A 25,491-nucleotide genomic window follows, 5' to 3' on the forward strand; every position below is an offset into this window, starting at 1 on the left:
TGCTGGCTCCTCTGTTTAACCTGTATCTTGCAGATTTACCGATACAGGCTGAATGGAACTCCTGACTGTCCGCCTAAGTTAGGTAGCATCAAGGTTGCCGGCATTTTGTATGCTGACGACTTGGTGCTGTTAGATCAAACCTTTTTCGTGGAATGAAAAACCAGTTGCAGGTACTGAAAGAGTATGCTCAGGAAAATGGCTTGACCATAAACAAAGTTATTGCTCGTGTTTGGCAAGAAAATCAATCGTATAAGGACGAGAACTGTACTGGGGGCCATAGAGTATGTTAATACATATACTTTCCTGGGGCTTGAGTTGAGTGATGCCATGGACTAATGCGAGATGAGAAGGAAAAATAAGGAAGGCCAAGCAGTCAACTTAATTGCTGAATAATCTTGCCATGCTAACTGCAGGCTTTACTATTGAAGGAATCCTGATCTTTTATGAGCAGTGCTTCTGCCCTGCAATTCTGCATCGCCTTGAGGTGTTCTTTTGGAGAACATGTTTAAAGCGCTTTCCTGCTTTCCCTATAGAGTGTATAAGGCTAGAATCATGTCTGTACTCGTTGCGGGGGCAGATCCTGATGAAAAGAGGTGAGTTGGGCCTGAAGTTGAGAGCTGAACCAAAGTGCCCAGTGTTGTCTAGAATTGGGGGAAACTACAGCACAGAGCCCCGTAAAAAGGAAAGCATTTCGTCCATTTAAATGAGGAATTCTTTGTAACCATAGACTGGGCTGTCCCTGAAGAACTGGTGAGTGATTATGAAAGAGTGAAAGGTACTTTTAAGAAAAAGGTGATTCAGTGGACTGGATCAAAAATGACACACTCTTGTCAGTGTTAAATAATTATAAATATGTTAACATGATCCACAGGTTCTTGAAACTGCAAGTGTTCCTTCTAGAAAACCCTTGCCCTATGGTGCGTGAGATGATGCTTCGAATCAATCCACTTCCTTTCTTAATGGTAGAGGGTCCTCAATTGAAAATCCCTCGCATTCAGGACGAATTTGCAAGTCTACTAACATTCTGGAAACTGCAAAGCATGTTTTCAGAGTGTTACTTTAGATTCTGTTTATATGTGCATATTGGGGGCCTTTTATGTGTAAATGTGTATCGATCAAATCCCTGGACTTTTGGTGCTATTGTTTAAACTCGGTCTCTGAATCATTGCTCTTGTCACTTTATCGCTTGTGGCAACATATTGAGAAACTGCTTAAGTAATAGTGGGCTTGTATGTAGGTCGATTGTGATGTAATTGGGGCTTGTGTTTAGACTGGTTTTGAGCATGGTTTTTATTATCCTCAAGATTAATTGGGGTGAACTTTGTTTTTGTATATGTAATAAATAAGTAGTTATGTATTTTGCAAAAGTTCAATTTGAACTGTATACAAATAAGAATTAAAATAAACACTGTGGGCCCATTTGGGTACATATAGTCAACTTGCATTATCACAGCCAAATGGGCAGTGTGCATTAGTGCATTGTGAGAAGCCCGACAGTGTTCTCCCACCTTACTCCCCCAGGATCTTCCATTCAGGTTGCCAGGGAATGGCCATCACTTTTGGATCCCGACCCTGGGGGTGGACAAGCGAGGAAGGATCACCTGAGTGCAGGGTCACAGGGATTGGGAGGAGAATCCCCAAGGGCGAGACATGATCTTCCCCCTTTCTCAATTATACACCAAGCCACTCTCCCTCCGCCTTAATGGGGTTTTTCAATTACACCCCATCTCCCACTCCTTATTTCCAATAAGTACTAGGACGAAGAGGAGGCAATCGGGAGCAATGAGGATTCCCCATAGAACAACATGAGAATAAAAAGTGAGGCCTACCATGTAACGCCAGTAAATTGTCCCACTGATAGACGGACATGGTCAGGTAATCAACCCAAATCATTTACACCTGACTCCACTTGACAATTACTTCAGGTACAAAAGGTGTGATACTGCCAAGAAGTACGAGCGACCTGGGATTGCTGGTTGGAACGTGAAGGCAGCAACACGAGAAACCTGGGAGAACCGGAGGAGAATGGGACGCCAAGATGCTGGTCCGGTGTACCAGAAGGGGACGCAGCGTGGCGAAGAGGTCGTGACTCTGTGAAGCTGGAGCAAGGCGAGGTGCTGCTTATTGGCCGTGTCCAGGCCAGTGCTCGTTCCCCTGGGACATGTCAGTCCCAGAGGTGTCTGAGGGACAGGTGGTGAGCCCCTGACCTCGCACCCGTTTCCCAGGGAGCTGCTCGCCGACACCACGCTGTCTGGGTGAATCTCGCTAAGTGAATGAGAGGAACCCAGGCATGTGAGGATGGCTGGAGCGGGAGCGTTGGCTTGAAAGCAGAAAGTAAAGCGGAAAGGGAAGGAAAAGAAAGGAAGGAAAAAAGAGTGCACAAGGGGCGCGAAGTGAAAGTTGCTAAAGTGAGGGTGCAAGCAACCCGAAGCAGGAAAGGCGGTGCGAACGCCCCGACAGATTGAGAAAGTGAATTACAAGGTAAGAAGTAAAAAAAAAAAAGGGTGCGAGTGACCCAAAAATAGGAAAAGGGTGTATGAAAGACCCACAGTTTGTATCGTGCCTCTTGCACTTTCCCTTTTCAAAGAAAGGAAGGTGCAAGACCAAAGAACAGAAAGTGCCAGTGGCACGATAAAGTCAAGAGGAGTGTGCAAGAGGCACAGCAAAGACGAGAGAAGGGTGCAGGTGTGCACCATAGAAGGAAAGAAAGGTGAAAGGAGGTGAAATAGAAACAAAGCCCGAGTGGAAAAGAGCACAAGAGGGAAAGGTGCCCAAAAGGAAGAAACAGAGTACAAAAAGGGGGCATTCAGGAGTCAGAGTGGTTGCGCAGGGGAGGAGCCAAAGCCTGCCATTTTCGAAAAGTCTGACACTACCCCATGGAAAGAATTGTGTGTTTCAAATGGTGCATCTTGACAAGGTGAACTTTTGTGTGAAACCAGAGGGGCCTAGGCTTGGGGAAGGGCACCCTGAAAGGCCCACAGAAGATATTGTTGAGTTTGGAGAAGAGGGGTCTAGGCTTTGTAAATTGATTCCTGAGAGTCCCACAAAAGACATCGTTGAACTTGAAGAAGAAATGCCTAAACCTTGGGGAAGGGAACCCTGAGAGGCCCAACAGGAACTGCCTTTTTTGTTTGGAACTGGAAGGATCGTAGCCTGAGTAAGGGGAGACCCAGAGACATTGTGATATCTATTGACTTGCAGCAAGAGCCATGGGTGAAGGTTCCCAGGCAACCCTTTTGAGTTTAACAATTTTGTACTGGCAGAACTACACCTATTGGTAAGACTACCTGAAACCAGCTGTGTCTATTTTAACCACCATTTTTCTTTAAGAAGATCCCTGAACACATTTTGTCTAAGAGTGAGGGCAAGCATAGGTTTAGACACAGACCGACTTTGGTTTTGGACTTACGGACTTCGACGGCCCTTGGAAGCATCAGTTAAGGGAGCCACTCCTTTACAGTTAGGGCCAGGTAGGCATTCCACCAACCCAACAAAGTTTATAAATAAAGGTTTTAGAACTGTTACTTTTGAGTCTGTCTCTCTCGATACCATGCCTGTCTCACAGCATCCGCAAAAAAGGGTAAAAATGTAACGACTACCACAAGTAGTAAACAAGTTATTAAGGACAAAGAAAAAGGGGCTTGAAATTGCTGCATAATAGTCAATGTAAGGTGGCTTGTGATGCCTGAATAAAAAACACGTCATAAAAAGGCGTTATCTACTACCCCACTGGTAGACATGTGGGATATCCAGTACAACCAAAACGACTTTGCGAGAATGGATGCCAGGAAAAGGGGGAGATGTCTCCTCAAACTGTAAACCCCAGTGTCCCCAAAACAAAATTGAATGCAGGAGGTGAGTGAAATAAAGTCTCACCTACAAGGTCAGTGAAAAAGTCCAGATAATCCAGCAATAGGAACAGGGGGAGATGGTTACAAAGATAGAAAATCTCCCTAACCACTTTGTGCTTGTGTTTTAAAGTGTTCTTGGTGTCACTATGGGCATCTTTACTGTTTTATATTTGCACTTGGTGCTTACTTAGCTTGTGTACAATTAACATAATGCACAAACTGTTTGTTTGTTTTATGATGGAGTACGTTTTCAGCAAATACTACCTGAACACTCTTACTTAGTGTATTTTTCTATGATCTGTACCTTACACTAATTCCGCCCTCTCCTAAGATTGAAGCCTTATTACTCCTGCATCGGTATTCAGAAAGAAAAACCACAAACACAACATTGGTATATTTTAGGCATTGGCTGCATGACACCATGGGGCTTATTATGTTTGGTGGTATCCCGCCAGTAAATCTGGCGGGATTCCACCAAACAATTACTGTTACCGCCACCTGGTCTGACGGAATTACCATCAGATTACAGGTGCCAGTAAGGGTAAATCCCCAGTCCATGGAGTACTTGGGATTGCCAGTATTACCGGTGCTAGTAATATCGGCTGTTATTTGCCGCAGGGGAGCCCCGCGTTACCTCCATTTCTTGGTTGCAGGTAAATCAGGCCACACCACTGGCAAACTTGTAGTTTGATGGTGCGGGATAAGTGGCGGTAACGGAATAACTACAACTTTTTTCCCACACCGCCAAACTTGAAATGAGGCACCATGTTTTACAGGGAAACACTAGCACATATCAGGAATGAAAATCTTCTTAGGGGCTATACCGGCATATATTTTCTACAGCCAACATGAGTGTGTTCTTGCAGTTACAAGTCTTTCTATAAATTATCAAGCTCTTACCTTGTGAGAACCCAAAACTGATAAATATCCCCATTTATTTTCTTCAGGCAAGAAAGCACATTTTACAAATTCATACCAGGGACTGGAATCCAACATTGTCTGATGCCTTCTTAGAAGAGGTTGCTGAGAAATGTGTTGGTGAGTGGAAAGATTTATTTTTTAAATGGCCATGTTTAATTCAACATGAGTTACTCTTGTGCCCTTTTTGCCTTATCATACTTAGTTATGCGCTTATGCTGATGTATGCATCATCTGAATTGCACTACAAAAAATGATGCTACTTTAAACATCAGAATGGTTTACTGCTGCGCATGTACTTTTTCTTTTTTTTTTTTTGGGCCTGAGTCCTCCCGCCTTTATTTGAGTGCCAACAGCAGTCCCCACCTTGTACATTCAGGCTAAATCTGTTTTGAAGGATGTTCAGAACCAGTTTGAGAGGAACCCCTATTCTAGTTCACTTGCTTGTTTTCCTCATTCTTATGGGAAACTGACTAAAGCGGAAGACTGTCAGTAGTGAGAGACTGTCATTCTTTTGGAATTCTTGAGGTTTGTCAATTGCACTCATCATCTTATAGTGATGTGCAGCTAGGATACTTTGTATCCGTAGAACCTTTTACCAAATGGCTTTTTGGTTACTTTGCCGATGTGCCTAAGACCAGCTGGTGGCAGCTGTGGTGTTGACCATGTTAGTGATATTTCTCTTGTGCAGTTTGGCATTTACCTTGAATGGCTACTAAAGCTGGCTAACCTGGCAAAATGTCTGTGACTCAAGATTTTCGCTTGTCCTTTGGCCTGCTTCCTGCTTTCCGAGTCCTGGAAGTGCCATATATTGTAACCCTTTTCCTGGTAAAAGCTGCTACCAGTGGGTGGGACGGGGGGCTTGGACTGTCTGGTCCCAGTCCACATCCTCTGGTGCCCGAAATTCTGTTGCTGGACAACCCTGGACAGTTTGAATGTTGCAGAGCCTTACCATTGGTGGACTTGGGTTAGCTGCGAGCCTGAATCTTGGATAAAAGGAGGGATCTTGTTGCTAGTTGATCATTTTTGGGACCAAGACTTCTACGTATAAGAGCAGCCCGCTGATGGCCCGAGCATAACTCCTACATCTTACCAGCATTGACTGCAGGGAATTGTCCGGTAAAGCCCTGCTCCTACTGCTCCTATGTCTGATCTCAAAAGACCCTCATTGGTGCTACGACCTTTGGTCTTATGGGAACAACCAGTCTCGACACTTGCTCAATGATCTGTGCCTTAGAAGCCTTTGGAAGAGTCCCTGGACCACCATGTGGACTGACCAGCTCCCTTTGGGCTACCTTTCTGCAGCTGTCATTCTGAGCAGAGCCTTGAGACTTGGCAAGATCTTCAGCTCATGCCATAAGCCACCTGTTCTTGCAGTTTCAGCCAGCTCACGACAAGGGAATCTGTGCTGGGGCTGCTTCTGTGTTCACCGCTGGAAGATCGCCTGTCGCAGCCTGACCATGGTGACCTCCACTGGAACAATCTCTGTGAGCTGTTCTGAGGGGTATGCACTGCTAGTCCGCATATTTTCTTCCGTTGGGAGTCTTCTTCAAGAGGTTGCCTGGAACCATCTGGTGAGCACTGCAACCAGCTTCAGACCTGAAAAGTGACCTCTGCACCTGCGACTGCTGGACTTTCCTAACCTGAACAAAGGACAGAGGCTTGTGTCCCCAGTGAATTCCATAAGGCCTGCAGTGTCACCTGAAAGAATCGCATTCAGGGGGTAGGTTAACATACATACCCATTTCTGTACCCCCCTGTTTCCCAAAGGGTGAAAGTAAGTGTGGAGCTCTTGTCCCTAAATGGTCGTTGAAACTGGCTAAGGATCCTCTCCCAAGAATAACCTTGGAAAATCAGATAGAGTGAGGGTACTTTCCAGACTTGAAGTAATTACTTACCTTAAAGAACTTTCAAAGCACTATCACTGCATCAGTTCTGCAATACCTTCCCTGAAGAAGCCATAGTTGGAACTTGTGACTTTTTGGGCACAAGGCCCCATACATCTAGGGTTGAACTTCATAAGATAGACGGAGCTGGGTTTGTGCTTATTCTAACTATTCTGTTTTTTCTGCATCTGATTTACCGGTTGAATACTGGTATTTAATGCATATGCAATCTTATTTCTAACAGTGAAAGTATATATGTGATATATGGCTTTTTATGACATTACTTTACTTTTTGCTGTGATTTTATCTGTATGCTTTGTGTTCACAAAGGCCTAATAAATCATTGTATTTTTATATACTTATTGAGTAACTTGAATTATTGGTGGCGTTCTGCGTGGACTACTTGTAGCCCTAGACAACCCTCAGTTTTCCTGAGACTAAGCCTTTACTGATCTCCCACTGCACCCTGATTGGATTTTGGCTAACCTCTGCGTCTTCCCTGGTTAACAGAAATTGGTTGTTGTTAGGCAGAATCCTGTGCAGTTCCCTTGGGGACCACTGCAAAAAGATTAAGACTACAGGAGCAAGTAGTAAACCCAATTGGTAGAAGTCTGTACCACCCAGATTTACCTGGTAGCTGTGGCTGAGCAGTCAGACTTCTCTCACGAAGAGTTAGGCTGTATACAGAGGATACACAATAGTGCCAAAAACACAGTAGAACAAGCAAACACTGACCGGAGCTTTGTATCAAAAGTATATAATTATTTATTTAACACACACTTTAGAAAATACACTAGCACTATTAATCAAAAGCAAGTTCCAACAGAATCAGAAAAGTATTTACACCTCCCTTAGCAATTACTAGACAAGTCTAAGTTAAAACACCACTTTTTTGTCAAAACAGAGGTGAGCGTGTAACTCCGATGGCACTCCAATAATTAGGTTAAAGGGAGAGAAAAAGGCAGGTCATAAAAATGACAGTTCTCAACACTTTTAAGAGACAAAATCAAGTTACTGAAGTCAGGGTATACTGTAGAGCCAAAGTTCATAGGCCAGGCCCACTTTGAATGGAGCAAGGCGAAATGTGCCCAAGATCACACGGTTTAGCAATGCATTCAAGTCTTTGTAGAAATGTTCAAAAGAGGTTGGGGTGGTTCAAAAGACAAAGTTGGAAGGTCTGGGGGACAACCCAGTTGGAAAGCCAAGGATTTAAGGGTCACCTTGAGCAAACCGAAGAAAGGGAGGCCAGGTAGAACACAGTACCTTAAAGAGTGAGGAAGCTCCAGCGGTACCAGTTGTTCCTGGCAGCGGGTGCAGTTCGTGGTTTCGACCAGGAGAAGAGAGGATCTCGTCGAGGAGGAAACTTGGAGACGTTGCACTGCCCAGGGAAGAAACCAGCCGCGGAGTTCGTCGGTGAAAAGGTGTGTTCCTGGTATTCACGGTCACATTGGTGCAGCTTGGCAATCCGGCCGCCGGGGTGCTTGGCACGGCCGATTCGACCAAGAGATGTCCTGGAAGGCGAAATGGCGAACTGGTTGATCCCACCAGCTCAGAGGAAGAAGACTCTTTCTCTTGTCGTCAGGAAAGTGGTGAGGTCGTTTCAGCAGGGCTCCACCGGTGGTGTTGTCGTTGGAGATGGCTCAGCTTCTCCCCTCTTCGGATTTCTTAGGTCCTGTGGTGACTTCTGAAGTTCCAGTCCCAAAAGCCCTGCTTTTATGCAGAAAAACCCCCATTCAACAGCCTAGCTGTCACTCAAACATGCTAAGTGGTGGGCCGGGCGGCTCACCACTGGCCCAATCAGAACAGAGTGCGACTTGAGTTGCTAAGGCAACGCAGTCCAGGGTGCCAATTCCCCCACCCACATATCCTATGGAACCCAGACAGAGTGGCACCAGTTGGAGGGCTTCTGTGGAGAAGCCCGCCAAAAAGTGGAACAAAAGGCCCGACCTTGGTTGGAGTTACAGAGACGGACACGAACACCATTTTAGAAAAGAGTTCTGGCAAAAAGACCCAACCGGTGATTTAATATTAAATAAACCGGCGGTATCTTTAACATTGCACCAAAAAGTGGTGCGTTTAAAATCAATGGGAAAATCCCATAGGAAATATTCCGGTGGAATATTTTGCTTGGTAACCACTGCCACCAGCCAGAAACTCGACAAGGGGGGACTGGACAGTGCCCCATTGAAAACAGACCCACGGGCAATCGAATTAACCCCTTCCAGTACTTCCACAATATGATGGTTTGTACTGGTTCTGTTCACAATTCTGGACTAGTAAAGTCAATGGTGACTTTACATGCCCTGGGAGACAGTAGTCAGTCCCAGGGTATGGAGTCTATGTTTGGGAGTCACTATGACACCCCTGTGTTACTGCACTGAGGGTGCTGTGTAACACCTACACAAAAACAGATGATACCCTATGGAGTAAAAAAAAAAAAAAACATAGCCCATAAGAACACAAAAAGTCAGACATACCTCAAATCATGCCCAAGAGTGGGAGGAAAAGAGTCTCACTCTTAGCAGGAGAAAAAAACAAACCCCAAAAATCCAGCAAAGCTGCTGGGGGGGACTCACTAGGTTTGGGAAATCAGCCTCATAAGAGAATTCTCCCTAACAGTTGTCCTCCTAAAATCCTCCCACCAGGGTCTGATTTTAGAAATCCATATTAACACAAGTGGAAAAAGTCCAGGTAAGTATGAACCAGATTAGAGAACTGATACGTAGTAAAGGGCATTCAAAGCTCCTTACAAAAAAAGCACTAAACCTTTAAAATGTCCTTCCCTAACTAGAACAAAGATGCTAGTGCCCTTAGTCATAGGTCCCAACGCCATTCCTTTCAGAAGCCTTAGAATCTTAGTCTGAGCCAGCGTTGACTGAGCCAGCAGGCAGTTCAAGTATTTCTAATGGACTCCTTCCTCCCACAGACTTCTTATCTTGGATATCTATCTCCCCAGTGCAGCTACTCTTCAGAAACTTGGCTCCCCGTGACCTCAGTCCCTTGGTCCAGCGCACTGTGCTCGCTTTAGGAACATTCCTTTAAAACCTATTTGTTTTCTCGAATTCCTACCTTCCGTTCTTCCTATTCGTCGTGATGCCAAATTGGACAAAGTCCTCGGGTGTCAAGCCCTGCATGGACTTGTGGGCTTCGGATGTCAGTTTTGTCCAGCGCCGCATTTGCTTTTACTTTCTTGGTGAAGGTCACGACATGTAAGACTGCACATCGTGTTGATTGATGCAGCCGAAAGTGATTCAAGAACGTGAGTCAGAATCTTTCCCCTTCCTCCATAAGGGAAGATGCGATAAACCCATTCGAGGTCAGCGGCAGCTGGCATGGGGGGGTGCACTGAGGAATGGTCTGTAGTAGTTCAAAAGGACAAAAGAAGAAGAAGAAACATTGCAAGAGTTCCAGGTTCCGTGCAGGTTTTTCACTGTTAAGATGGATTTCTAGAATCTGGCATGATGGACATATTTTAGGAGGCCATCCTAGTTCTAGTAAAGAGGGGAACTTTGAGAGGTTATCCAAAACCTAATCGAGGTAAGCGTGGAGAGCAGTCAGAGCTATTCTCAGAAAAATTAGTGGAGTCAGGGGTCCACAATGAGTCCACACAGTGAAGCACACAATAATTCAATTTAGACAGGAATGTATAAAAATGCAATATTTAATCTAGGCCTTAAACACACACTAAAAATGATTATCGCAGGTGATTTTATTGCACAATACTCAATAATGAACATGTATTCATTCACCATAGCTTCTTAAAATGAATTCAAATAACTTAAACACTACAAGAGGTAAATAAATCCTTCCCATCCCTAAAACTTCACGCCTCGCCCTGGCAAGAACAGTAGCCGCCTCCCTCTCCAACCCCTGCACACTATCTCGCACACCAACCGCAACAAAAACACTGAAGAGAAAACATACCTGGTCTCCCTCATTCGCTTAGTACTCATCGCCACTCCTGTCCCGACCCACCACCTCTTCCTCCCAATCTCGACCATCACCACCTCCCCGCCTCACCCCACCTGAAACCCCTCTCCCTTGAATTCTCACCGACCACAATTGAAACTCCTAACCCCCTGCGCCACAATTTCAGAAGATCTGACCTAAATCCAATCAACCCGTCACCCCAGTCCAACCGCCCCCCCCCCAAACCACCAACTCAACTGCCCGCCTACTCTTCCCATCGACCACCAACCAACCCCACCCTCTCGCTCCCCATTTTCCACCATCTCCCCTCCCACCCCACACCTCTGCATCCCCCTCACCCTCCTGCACTGAAGTAAACTGCATCCTTTTTAACGCCCAATCCGTAGCAAAAAACACTCAGCATCTTTGACCTCCTCGCCTTTGATAAACCAGACCTGGTCTTTATCACGGAAACCTAGTTCTCTGACGACTTCGCCCCTATCGCCAATGAAGCCTTCCCCCCAAACTACTCCCTCATCCCACTGAACCACCCCTCTAGAGGAGGAGGAATAGCAATCGCCTTCAAGTTTCACTTCCATGCCTCAATCATCGACAACCAGCCATCCATTCCTTCCTGCAAATCACTCCTCGTGAAACTATCCCTCCCCCCTTCGTTCTCTCATAGCTTCCTAATCATCTACAGACCCCCAGGCTATGATAGACCATTCTCAAACAACCTCTGCGACTCTATTGCCACCCTCCAACTAAACCATCCTATCCTCACCCTTCTAGGAGATTTCAACATTTGGCTTGACATCCCCACCAACCGTATGACCCACTCTCTGATTGACAGCCTAGACGCGATTAACCTCCATACCCACATAAACAGACCGACTCACTATAAAGGATACACTCTTGATGCCATCTTTACCACCCACAACTTAATACACCTAAACCCCCCACCCCGATCATCTGGTCCGATCACTTCATTGTTTCTTTCGCCATTCGCTCTCCCAACCCGCTCCCCTTACCTGAACCAGAACCTCCAATTCTACGCAAATGCTGGAAGAAACTAAAAATCACTCCTGACATAGCCGATGCTCTCCTCCAGTCTCCTCCCTCTACCAGCCTACCCGACGAACACGTAACCTCTGACGCCTTTGACTCGTTGCTAAACACCTCACTAATCCCACTCACCCCCTCTTGCAAACCATCAGCTTGCCATGGCCTTTTCCCTCGATGGTTCACACCAGAACTGAAGACCACTAAACGACTATAGAAATCCCTAGAACGCACATGGCAGAAAGAGAAAACAGCCAGTAGCAGATCCACTTTAGCCCGGCACCATTGCCAATACTAGGCCGAAATTCAGAAATCTAAAAAAGCCCATTATACTTCCCGAATCCTAAACTGTAAAAACCCCAGCAAAGAACTCCACAAAATCATCGCCGAATTCACCAAACCATCATGTACCACCACCCTTCCCACCCCCTCACAATCACTGTGCGATTCACTCTCTCTACACTTTTAAACCACATTGCTCGAAAGAACAAACTCTCTAACCAACAAACTAGCTTTCTTACACCCACCACGCAATCTACCCACCCTACCGGTCAACCCATCGCCTGCGACCACTGCCCAACCAACGTTCGCCTCCTTCACTCCAATATCAACCGACTAATTTCTCAAACTTCTCTCTGCCCGAAAACCATCCGGCTCTCCGCTGGACCCTTGCCCAGCCACAACCCTCAAAGAAATGTTTGCATCCACCTCATCAGGAGAACACGCAAGAACCATCATAAATGACTCCCTTTCCTAGGGAATTTTTCCCGACGCATTCAAAACGGTTCATGTGAAACCTTCCCTCGAACCTCTCGAGCCCAAAAACTACCGCCCCATCTCAAACACCAGGTTCCTTGCCAAACTCATTGACCGAACCGCCTACTCCCAACTAAATGCCTTTGTCGAAGCCAACAATCTCCTAGACCCCGCTCAATCAGGCTTCAGAGCCCGACACAGAATCAAAACCACCCTAACCTCAATCTAGGATGACCTTAAAAACACAGCAGATTCTGCTGGATGCGCCGCATTAATCCTTCTTGACCTATCCGCCACCTTCGACACAATCAACCACTCAATCCTCCTTGACTGCCTCCACTCCCTAGGAATTCGTGGAACCGCTCTCAAATGGATAGCATCCTTCCTTAATAATAGGAACCAAATAACCCTACTCGCCACCTATTCCTCCAAAGCCCGACCAGTCGACACTGGAGTTCCACAAGGAGCATGCCTATCAGCCCTCCTGTGTAACCTCTACATGGCCACACTCCCACAAATAATTTGTTCGCACAACATCCTGTGCTACAACTACGCCGATGACACAACTAATTCTAAAACTCCTGAACTCAAAAGCCAACTGCCAACCTGAACTCGCTTCCTGCCTCCTCGACATAGATCTCTGGATGACCACAAACCATCTCTTGCTAAACCCTTCCAAAACCGAAATCATGGTATGTGGCAACACTGAACTTCTTCCACATGCACTACCCTGGCCATCTGCCATGGGCAACTCACCGACACCCTCTAATTCAGTAAAAAACCCTGGATGCACCCTAGACTCAGACCTAACCCTCTCGCGCCATGTCAACAACGTCTCAAAGTCCTGCCACTACCACCTTAAAACTCTTAGGCGCTTTTTTCCATACCTCTCCTTTCCCAACAGACTCTCCACGGTCCAATCAATTGTTATATCAAGACTGGACTATGCTACTCCCTCTACCTCGGAGTCCACGCTTACCAACTGACTAAACTGCAAAGAGCACAAAACGCTGCAGCCAAACTGCTAATAGCGCTTGGCCCAAGAGACCACATCTCCCCAGCCCTCAAAACTCTGCGCTGGCTTCCGGTTGCCCGAAGGGTGACCTTCAAAACCTTATGCATTTCTCACCGAGCACTGCATAAAACCAGATCTCAATATCTTCAAGACAAACTAAAACCCTATCACCCTGCACATACTCGAAGATCAAGCTCAGCCGGCGTCCTAGTCATACCAAAAACAAACTCGGTCAGGTTAGGTGGGTCATCATTTTCAGCCTTTGCCCCCACTCTGTGGAACGCACTCCCACACCACATCCGACTCACCGAGGACCTAATGTCTTTCCTCAAATTATTGAAAACATGGCTCTTCCCCTAAAACCGACACCTAACTCAAACTAGATAACAGCAACTCAATGCTAGATCATAAATAGTAATCCAGCACCATGATCCGAGCGCGAAATCGAAAACTAATAACCTCTAAGGTAAACTGAAAAGGACAAACAAAATAGAATGAGTAAAAAGGATCAAAGCAGTGAAATTAATGAAATGGATGAAATAAATGTAATGGTCAAGAGGATCAAAGTGGACGAGAGGAATAAAATGGATAACAGCAATTCAACTAGCCCAAACTACTAGATCATAAATAAAAATAACATGAATAACCTCTAATGTAAACTAAAAAGGACAAACAGAATAGAATGAGTAAAGTAGATCAAAGCGGTGAAGTGGAAAAAAAGAATACATTGTATGAAAGCAGTAAAGTAGTTGAAATGGATGAATTGAATGGAATGGACGAGAGGAACAACATGGACGAGAGGATGGAAAAGATGAATACATGATACGGATGATTGCACAGAGTGCACGGAACAGGTAGAGTGCATGAAAAAGATAGATGGCATGGAATGTAAGAGTGCATGGTATAAATGAAACAAATAGAATAGACGATTCAAGTTCATGAGACGGGTGCATGGATGGATGGATGGAGAACATGGGACGGATCGAGTGCGTGCGACAAGTGACATGGGTTGAACCGATAATGCAAGATGAATGGATGAAGTGAGTGGAGCAGACGAAGTCGGTGGAGTTGATGAATGTCGTGGAGAAGATGAAGTGCGTAGAGCGGATGAGAGCGTAGAGCGGATGAGAGCGCGGAATGAATGAGAGCGTGGAGCGGATGAGAGCGTGGAGCGGATGAGAGCGTGGAGTGGATGTAGGGTGTTGAGCGGATGGTTGATGTATGTGGACAGAACGGGTGATGTGGATGGAAGGAACGGGTCAGGCATGTTGATTGGAACGGATGTAGAGTGTGGAGCGAACGGGTGATGTATTTGGATGGAACGGGTGATGTATTTGGATGGAACGGGTGATGTATTTGGATGGAACGGGTGAAGTGGGTGGAACGAAAGGATGAAGTGGGTGGAACGAAAGGATGAAGTGGGTGGAACGAAAGGGTGAAGTATGCGGGTGGAACGGGTGAAGTGGGTGAAACGAAAGAAATGTGTGGACGAACCGGGTGAAGTAGGTGGAACGGATGGCGTATGTGGATGAACGGATGACGTATGTGGATGGAACGGGTGAAACAGGGTGTATGGAACAGGTCAAGTACGTGGATGGATGATGCATGGAGAACGGATAACGTGGGTAGAACGAGTGAAATGAGCAGACCGGATGATGAAGGGATAACATGCATAGATCGGACGAAGTGCATTGATCAGAAGGAATATATAGAACTGATCGAACTGATAGTGTGCATAGAACAGAGCGAGTACATGCAAAGGATGGAATGCACGGAACAGACAGAGGGCGGGGAATGGACACTGTGCAAAAAATGATTAGAGTGCATGGAAGGGTTGGAGTGTGCTCGATCTCAAGCACCTAAGGTAAACCACCATATCACATCTCCACGCTTACTCTCTTCTTCACACCACCACACAACTAGAACACAGCAATACTATGACACCATTCGGTATCGCTGTTCTCATACCATCACTTGCCTCATACTCCCCATCATTCTAACTAAACACAGCTGGTTACACACCCTCCAGCCTAGGCGTTCTCCTCAGGCCTAACGCTGCCAGAATCGGTCTGGATAACAACCTGCCAGAGAGAACACATACTCTTGATCTCCCAACCACCACACCTACCGCTAAGAAGCAGTTATCACACGAATGCCACACCTGCTGCACACATATCTGGTGCTCACACGCACCTTATTACTCTCTCTCTACTAACTTCAACTTCGGTTCCCGAGGGCGTTCAACCTACCAGTGCCTTGAGATCATACTAATGGTACATAAGGCGCTATATAAATGCAAAGCAACATAACATAACTAAAGATGGAACCAAGTCACAAGTGATGTTCCAAAACTTCAGGCGTCCAATCCCTACGAAGAATGGGGCCTTGTGCCAAAACATCGCTGTTAGGCAAAGTTTGTATGCAGTACCCTTTGGGACCACTACACACAACTAGGACTACAGGTGTAAGCAAAACCAACCTTTTGTACAAGTCTGTACCACAGTTTTTGGTAGCGGAGCTGAGCATCCAGGCTTATCTCAAGAGGGAATGTGAGCTGTAATGATGTTTCACAGAGGTCTACAATCACAGATGTTCAAATAAACTCTTACACTAAAGGTTTCTTTGTTAAATACTTATTAATGTATTTAACTGTCAGTTATAAAACATTCATAAGGAGGCAATATAATCACACACAAATGTACTTCAGTACTGTACAATGTAAGTTTCTGAGGCATTCCGAATGCTTTGAAGGAGGAGCAAAAAGGCATAGGTTATCAGAACACAGAAGGAATACAGTTATTTCTTAGGCAGTGCAGATATGTTGAGTTCACCAGAAGAGTCAATTCAATAGGCTAGGCCAAAGTCAATGGGCTAAAGTCTTGGATAGGATAAAGCAGTTCTAGTAGATAAACGGAAAGGTCTCTGCAACAGTTCTTAGGAATAGTTTGTAGCAAGAAGAATCATATGTTGGGTCACGAGCTGATTAGGCCTGTGAGTTGGGAAGGTTTCAAGCACTTTCACCACGAGTGGTAAGTACTCTGATTTTACAGTACCTTTACAAATGAAGAAAAAGATGCAGCTGGTGACCTCTGTTCCTGCAGTTCCTGCAGATCTTGCTGTTCCTGGGCCTCAGTCGTGGGGTCAAAAAGCTGCAAACGGGCAAATATTCAATTCCGGTAGCTGTACTCAAGCACACAAGCTGGTGTCCCTCTCCCTGGTTATTTGGTTTCCTGCAGCACTCTGAGGAAAATACAACCAGATCTGAGAATGGTATCCAGGTGGCTTAGTGTCGAGTTGATTGGTCCCACCAACTCGAAGGGAGAAGTCGTCCTTGCGGGGCTTCTCTGTCGAGATGAACTTAGCGATTCAAACCTGCAGCAGGGCTTCACCGGGCAAACCAATGGTCCAGGAGTTGCAGCAGCCTTCCTCTTCAAGCTTGTCTTGGCTCTTTCGTTCCAGGGGTCAACTCTGCCTTCCAAGCCAAGAGACTTGCCTTTTATCCAGTTTTCTCCCCTTCATGCCATCCTAGCTGCCACTCACCCAGCAGGGTGGCTGCCCTTGCCGGACAGTCAGCCAGCCAATCGCACCAGAGTGCATTTGGGTCTCCTAGGAGACAAAGCACAGGGATTTTCAGGCACCTCCCTCACTTCCTGCCTACCCCAGACACTCTGGTGCCAGAAGCGGGCTTCACTCCTGAAGCCCGCCAAAGGCGAATTAACAAAGGTACCAAATCTGGTTTGGCGCGCAGAGCAAAACTCTAGAAGGACCTTTCCACAAAGAAACAGCGAAAAAAGAAGACCGGGACCTGTTTTTACTAAGGGGGCTCAGACACCATCTTGAAAAACATGGCTCCCGCGATTTAATGCTAGCGTTGTTCGCGGTGGGGAAAAATCATGGTAGTTTGTTGTAAAACCACTGCCACCGGCCATTTCGAGAGGAAAGGGTAGCATTTGACTGCTACATGAGTATCTAGACACAGGGGATACTAGGTAACCCCTCCAGCACTCTATTGTAAGATAGGGTGTGCTGGGTCTAGGAATTTAAAAGTCAATTTCACTTTACTTACTCTGAGAAACCGTTTATCCCAGAGAAGGTATTTAAACCTTGGGATAGTCTTAAAAGGTTTCCCTGTGCTGCTGCACTGAGGGTGCTGTGTGACACACATGAAAAGATGATGCCTATGGAGTTGTCTAAAACTCCATAACCAAAGAAAACACAAGAGTAAACCACATTTCAACACACATGAGAGAGTGGGAAAATGGGGGCACACTCTCTCCAGGTAAAACAAGTCAAGTCCTCAAAATCCAGCAGTTGCTGGGGATCTCTAAGATGAAGGGAATTAGCACATTTTTTGAGAATTCTCTCTAACAGTCACAGGTGCCACAATGCTTCTCCCCAGAATGTATCTATCAGAAAGTTACTTCTGTTGGTGATTGTTCAAAAGAGATGCAGAAGTTAATAGGTGAGTAAAATGTGCCCTTTTTCAGCTGGTATTACCCAGGTTTGACTACCAAAAGGCAGTGTCATGGAATGTTAGGATACACAAGAGACTAGTGCATGTTAAGATGGATTTGTAGGTTCTTAAAATGCATTAAATGACTCAAATCAATAAGAGGTAAGTAAAGTGATGCAATAAGAAGGAACCAAGTCACTAGTGATCTTCCCTACCTTCAGCAGTCCAATCGCTAAGGACAGTGGGGCCTTGTGCCGAAAAGTCACAATGCTTCTCCTCAGAGTGTATCTGATGCAGGAAAGTTACTTGTGCTGGTGATTGTTACTGGGCAACTAAAATGTATTCTTATCTTTCAGGTTTTACTGCTCAGGTGCAATGACTAAAATGCAGTGGAATTGAAGCATACAAAGAGATGTGTTCTCAATGTTATCCTATGGAGGACAGGGGGAGGCAAATACTTGGCATTTATTTTCCCCCCTGACTTCGATTTTCTTAGATGAATGAATGGGTAGACTGGGGCTCGCAGGAGGTTGGATTCCCTACCATTGTTTTCAGTGAGCAGTGCCCAGGAGCTGCGGGTGCAATGATTCTTCCGGTTCGGTCCAGGAGCAGAGTGCAACCCTTGGTGATTGAAAAATGCAGAATGCACCGATGCATCCCACTTCACAGAATACGGGAAGGTAAGTGCCATTGACGGCCACCGCACAGACGGCAGGCATCCTTCCATTCGAGGTTGTAGGAGTCCTTCCCGAGCAGGATCGCTGGAAACTGGGAGGCTGAAATTTGGCAGGAAGGTGACACCAAAGTTTCGGCTGCAAACACAGAACTGTGACTATTCTACCAAGGTAGACCACTATATAGCTGGTCAGTTCACTGGGTGTTCCAGAGACACTTCCTAAGGCTCAGGATGGTGTGAGGGTGTGGAAGGAGGAGACTGACACATAGGAGGCATGCTTTTGGGCAAAGAGATATTTTTTTATACCAAAATAATTAAAGAAACCCTAACTCTAAGAGGAGCTCCCTGTCTGAAATAAAACGTGTTAGAATGTCTGTAACTAAAAGGTCCACTGTTTGTGTCAAAATCCTATTTCTAACCCTCACACTTATAACAAAACTAAAATGGATTTGTCTCTGTAATGTCCAGAAGGACGGCTCCCTACTTCTGGACGGTATGGTTTGCAAAGTAGGGGGAATGTCTCCCTTCCCCAGGCCTTTCTCTGGGACCTTTTGGCAATTTACGGTGGTTCAGGGAATGTCTTCTTTCCCCAGGCTTTTCTCAGACTTCTGCGAGGGGGTCAGAAAGGAGAGGCGAACACAAAGCAGTAGTTATTCCAACATCAGACATCTTTATTAAAAGAAATGGTTGGATAAAGGCCTATCTGTCCCTATCATAAAGAGCGTTTCCCTACCAAGAAAGCTAAAACTAAAGATCCGTCTGTGTCTTGTTGTCAAAATCATAAACATTGTCCTTGTGTCCAAAGTATTTATCTGATCCTTACTTTAAATAAAACGTATACGAGTGTAACGAAAGTGTCTCTGAAGTAAATTTAGTGAAAAGTGTTTAAATGGTGAATAGATGAATTCAACATAACAATCCTTAGATTCAAATGCGGGTTTCCCTTCCCCTAGATTACTCTGGCAAAATGTCAAACATGTTCCTTTCAAATAAGGGCTCCTCAAAAGATGGAGTGTCTTTCTCACACCCACTTTTTAAGGATGGCCACCCCTGGATGTCTCTTTTAAGCAACCGCTTCTTAAGGAAGGCAAAAATGTCTCTCTCAAATATTGGCACCTTAAAGTTAGCACAAGTGTCTTTTTCACACAACCACTCTTCAAAGATCACAAAGGTGTTCCTTTCCAACAACCAGTTCTTAAGAATGGCTAACGTGTCTTGTTCAAGCTTCTGATTCCTTAAGGAAGTGACAGTAGTTTCTTAAGATTAAGTAAGTATTTCTTTTAAAACAATAATTTCTTACACAGAACCTCCTGGTATACTCCCCTGCCAGGAAGTCTCTTTTAAACCAATAACTTTTCTTAGAAAGGCTCCTGGTATATTCTCCTGTCTGGAATCTTCTGTCTTTGGTATGGATCACCTGGTATGCTCCCATGCCAGGAATCCCTTTCTAGGGTCTATAGATCAATGGTATACTCTCTTGCCAGGTAGCTTCTCCCCAGTGGCTTCTTGCCTGATGCACTTTATTTCACTGGGACGTCTCTTTAATGTTCTCAATGTATTTTAGTAAATTACAATTGTATTCCTTCACTGCTTATACTTTGTTGGCTTAAGGTATTACTTGTCCCAACTTTCCCCACATCAACATATCATATGTGGAGATTTCTTCAAGTTTAGACCTTTTTATTTCTTCAATAATGTTAATTTGCTTTGGTAACACTTGTTCCAATGTTCCCCATATTGATATCTCATGGAGATTAGTTCCAGTTTTGTCTTACTCCTACGTCCCGTCCCCTTTCCTCCATACTTATGGGACATCTCTCCATCCTGTGGGACGGGACCGGAGCACTTTTGTAATAAAGCATCCAAAATGTTTCCAAAAATGTTGTCCTTCCTCTCTTTCCTGCGCGGGGGCCCAGCACGCGGCCGTAAACCCGCCCACCTTGGCTTCGCCCCGCGCATCACCCATCAGTCCTTTTCTCAGCTCGTTCGGGACTGAACGTACTTGCATCCTCGGAAGATTTTCTTCCCTTTTTTCCTCTCTGGCTCTCGCTAGCGATCGTGTGCTAGTCTGTCTGTCGTTCAAACTAGACTTTCCAGATTGTTCATCGTGTCACTATCGTTTCACGAGGGCGGATCCCCATCCTCTTTGTTTAGGGTGCTTGGGTCCAGATCACCGTTGGGACTCCTGTTTTTACTGCGACTCCCTTTCGGTCCAGGCACTTCAACGTCGGTTGGAGCGGTGGGAGGAGGTGTTGTGACAAACTCCTCCTTCACATTTTCAGGCGTTCATCGACGAGAAGAAGAAACGCCCACTAAGTTCTTTACTTTTCAGAGCACCCCGGCTGGGGGATATCTTTCCGGGTTCCTCTCGGGCCGGGAGGGGCGTTGATCGCTCTGCCATCGGGGTTCACCCTGAGGTGCCCGTTGGGCCTAATAATTGTACCAGAGTTTTCTCCGAGAATCTCCGTAAGGGGCCTGTGGATACCGGAGCACGCTCCGATGCCCCTGCTGTGGGGCTGTTTGTAGACCCAGTTCTACTGAGTCATGGGGTACCGGAGCTCGCTCTGAGGCCTCTCTGTTGGCTTCTCTCAAAAATAAGACCGGGCTGCGCCCCGAGGCCTTGGGTGGGCTTGCTGTTACCCAACGGATGTTCGAGGCCCGTGCAGATAAGGCTGTTACCGGACCTAGGTCTGAGGTCCCTCGTTCAGAGGCTAAAGCTACCAACAGTTCCGAGAGGCCTGAAAAGGCCTTGTCGGTGAAAGCTGTTTCTCACCGTTCCCGCTCTTGCGGTGACACCAGACCTGTTGAGGGGGCAAAGAAGCAAAGTTCTTCTTTTACCGGCAGTGCCGAGGTCCTGCCTTCGAAGGCTAATTTGGCGGATGGTATGTCACAAAAACATTCCAGACCACACAGTACCGGCTCTGCCGAGGTCCCTTATGTTAAGGCTAAAGTTAAGACCCCTGATCCATCGATGGGGACCCCTGCCTCACTTCCTCACGTGCCGCAGTTCCCCTCAGATGATGACAAAATGGCACCAGTTGCCGCCACGACCGCGGCGGCCATTTTGGGTGCTACCCCCTACAACTACACCATCGGCCTCAGGTGTAGGGCTTGGCCCCTTGAGTGAACCTAGAGTCCCTTGTGCGCATCCCTATCGGCCAGTTTATGACTGGAACGCTCGGATGCCTCTTCCGCACAATGTTTCGCTGCCTGCAGGGTCGGCACCGTTGATTTATGTGGATACGTCAGTGGAGGGGCCCGTGTGGCACCCGTCCCCGTTACGTCCCTGGAATGGTCCACCTCATGATAGGCCTCCTCAGGTTCCGAAGCAGTCCCTGGAGGAAGCTTTTTTCAGTAAATTTCAGACACTTATGCGTACCGAAAGGGCTTTTTAGGGAGATATGTCCTCCCACGCCTCCGGCTCCACCTGTTCCTCTGGTGGTTCCGCCGGCACCTCCCTTGCCTACGGTGCCTTCCCGACTCTTCCGCCTTTGCCCCCATTGTCCCCTGTGGACAAGGCAGCACCCGACACGGTTCAGCAGGATCCTGATCTGTCGGATGATGCACAAGGCGATCAGGACAGCAAGGACCTTCCCCGCTCTATCAGAGCTTTTCATGACCGGGTACTGGACATGATGAACTTCTTAGATGTTCCAGTGCCTGAGGCACCCGCTCCGCATGAGGGTGTGCTTTCTGGGGCGTTCACCCTGTCTCCCTTGGAGCGTACCGGCCTGTTCTTGCAGAAGGACGTTCTGGCCGAGGTCCGCAGAGTCTGGGAAAAGCCACACTCTGGACTTTTTGTCAATAAGAAAATTGACGCGAGATACAGGTCGCATTCTTCGGAAGAGGTGGCCCTGTTGTCTTGTCTGCCCCTCTCCTCCACAGTGGTGGCTGCGGCCACTTTGCAGTCCAGGCCTGCAGCATCCTCTTCCACGACAGCTACTCAGGTTCTGGGAAAGGAGGACAAGCTCCTCGACTCCCTCGGGAGGAAAATCTTTGCTAACTCAGCCTTGCAGCTCAGGCAGGCCAACGCTGAATTGATATTAGCGGGAGCTAACATGCGGATGTGGAAAGGTCTGTCGGAGTTTGAGGAGTTTATCCCGGTCGAGAAGCTGGAAGACTTTAAAGGAGGCCTTTCCGACGCCAGGGTCTTGGCCCAGGATCTCCTGGAGGCGTCGGCTCATCACGTAGACACCTCGGCACGGGGCCTTATGCTGGGGGTTGATACCTCACGGCAGGTGTGGCTGCATGCAACTACATTTTCGAAAGAAATGCAGGACAAGGTTTTGGACCTTCCGTTCGATGGGAAGGAGCTCTTTCATGCTACAACAGATGTAGAGCTCACCAAGACGAAGGATAGCACTTAGACAGCTAAATCCTTGTCTGTCCTGGTTAAGGCTCCTTTCAAATCCCAGAGACGGTTGTCGCAAAGTCGACCTTCCTCTGGCTTTAGGGGCTTCATCGACCGCAAGTCTCGCAGAGGGGATTCCCCTGTGGAGACTAACCGCCGTAGGCAACAACGGACACGGTTTTTCTCCCGCTCCTCATCCTCCTCAGGTTCAGGTGGCACCGCCACCGATAAACCTACTAAATGAAGGTTTTCCGCGCTCGCACGAGACGCCGGTAGGAGGACGCATTGCGTCTCATTGGGAGGCCTGGCAGGCCATCACAGAAGACAGATGGGTCTTGTCAGTCACTAGAGCGGGCTTCTGCTTACCTCTACTCCCTTACCCCACCCCTCAACCCTACTTTTCAGCTGTCGGGCTCGCCCTCCCTCACAGCCGAGGTTCAGAAACTTCTGGACCTCAGAGCTGTGGAACCCATTCCCCTTGGGGAGCGAGGGGAGGGCTTCTACTCCAGGCTGTTTACGGTGCCAAAACCCAACCAGGCTGGCCTGCGCACCATCCTAGACCTTTCCCAGTTCAATCTTTTCCTACCCCAAGAGAAAGTCAAGATGATCACGCCCAGCCAGATACGGTCTTCCTTGCAGATGGGTGATTGGCTCAGCGTTGTGGATCTACAGGATGCTTACATGCATATCCTGATTTGGAACCCATACAGGAGATATCTCTGCTTCTCTTTGGGAGAGGAGCACTTCCAGTTTCGAGTGCTTCCCTTTGGCCTCAGCTCAGCGCTGTGTGTCTTCATGAAGATGATGTCGGTGATCGTGGCCTATCTTCGTCTCCAGGGTATCCATGTGTAACCATATTTGGACGACTGGCTCTTACGCAGCCCTTGTCCACTGGCAGCAGGGGGCAATCTCCAGTCTCTCCTTCAGCTCCTGTTCCATCTTGGGCTGTCGGTGAACTGGCGGAAATCTTCCACGACTGTCTCGCAGGAACTGATTTTCCTGGGTTTTTGCTGGAACACGATCGACTGCAGAGTGTACCTGACCGGGGACAGAATGGCGGATCTGTTATCCACGTGTCAGATGTTTGCACAGTAGGAGAGCATGTCGGCCTGGTGGTTCCAGAGGCTTCTGGGCCTCATGGCCTCCTGCGTGCTGGCTCTTCCTCTTGCTCGTCTCAAGATGAGACTGAGCAGATGGCTCTGCAGAGTTCCTGGCGTCAGGCTGTGGACCCGGATTCCAAGCTGATAATGATTCCGGATTCCATGAGTGGACCTGGATTGGTGGTCATCTCTCAGCAACCTGTCGGTGGGTGCAGGGTTTCAGGACCCAGCCCCCACGGTGACGATCACGACGGACTCCTCCCTTCTGGGGTGCGGTGCGAGGTTAGATCTTCGTCAGGTTTCGGAGCTCTGGTCGCCTCAGGACAAGCTCCTGCACATAAATCATTTGGAGCTTCTGGCGATCTTCCTAGCGCTCAGGGCGTTCAGACCGCTCATTGCCAACAGGGTGGTCTGCATACGCACGGACAATGTGGTGTCAATGTATTACATCAACAAGCAAGGGGGAACGAAGTCTCCCACCCTCGTGGACCTGTCCATCCAGATATGGGAGTGGGCCGTGCTTCATGGTGTCTGGCTGCTTTCAGTGTACATCCCGGGCCCTCTGAATGTCACAGCGGATGCCCTCAGCCGGCAGACAGTGGTCAGCTACGAGTGGGAGTTGAAGGCGGAGGTCCTCTCATGGATTTTCTTGCATTTTGGCACACTGGAGGTGGACCTCTTCGCTACAACGGTAAACAAGAAGCTTCCTCAGTATGCCTCCAGAGCGGGGCTGGGAGCCTCCTCTCTGGGGGAGGGTCTCGAGATTCCATGGCACAGCATGAGAGCTTACGCCTTCCCGCCTCTGCCTCTAGTCCATCGGGCGATTTGGAAACTGAAGAACTCGGTGAACTGTTCCCTTCTACTCATAGCCCCTTTGTGGCCGGCCAGGTTTTGGTTCTCAGAACTTCAACACCTTTCGGTGTATCCGCCGATCGGGTTACCAGTGACCCCCGAACCCCTTCATCAAGGGGAACAGCAGATGTGGCACCCCTCCCCCCAATCGCTCAGCTTGGCAGCATGGTGCCTGAGTTCAAGTCTTTAGAGTATCTTAACTTGTCTACGGATAACATGCGGTTTATCCAGGCAGCCAGGAAACCCTCGACCAGATCCCAATACAGGAGTAAAGGGCTCAGGTTCTGTCATTGGTGTTTGGAAAAGCAGTTGGATCCAAGGGTGGCTACGATTGACACGGTGCCGTCCTTCGTGTCCTCCCTTGCAGAGTCGTGGTGTTCACGTTCTGTCATACAGAACTCACCTTTCAGCGGTTTCCGCTCATCTTTCTACAGACCAATGCTCTTATTCTCTGAGTAATCCAGTGGTTAAGAGGCATTTTGCTGGCTTGACACGTCTCTACCCTCCGGTTCGTAACCCGCCATGGGACCTAAATGTAGTCCTGACGGCGCTGTGCCATAAACCCTTTGAACCAATGGCCACGGTGGACCTCAAGTACCTATCATGGAAAGTGTCCTTTCTGGTCGCCGTTACGTCAGAGAGGAGAGTGAGTGAGCTCCAGG

General features: G+C 47.3%; 1 protein-coding gene across 4 annotated transcripts in view; it reads left to right on the plus strand.

Moving 5' to 3' along the window:
• Positions 1–25,491, plus strand: part of ATAD2B (ATPase family AAA domain containing 2B) — a 3,113,054-nt gene that overhangs the window by 1,271,081 nt on the left and 1,816,482 nt on the right. For all 4 annotated transcript variants that reach the window (XM_069605879.1, XM_069605877.1, XM_069605876.1 and 1 more), the window contains exon 15: positions 4,799–4,889. In XM_069605879.1, the coding sequence (XP_069461980.1) occupies positions 4,799–4,889 (91 nt within the window). The remainder of the gene's footprint in view (positions 1–4,798; positions 4,890–25,491) is intronic.

This window comes from Ambystoma mexicanum, chromosome 4p (assembly GCF_040938575.1).
Source record: "Ambystoma mexicanum isolate Mex_15411 chromosome 4p, UKY_AmexF1_1, whole genome shotgun sequence".
Lineage (NCBI taxonomy): Eukaryota > Metazoa > Chordata > Amphibia > Caudata > Ambystomatidae > Ambystoma > Ambystoma mexicanum.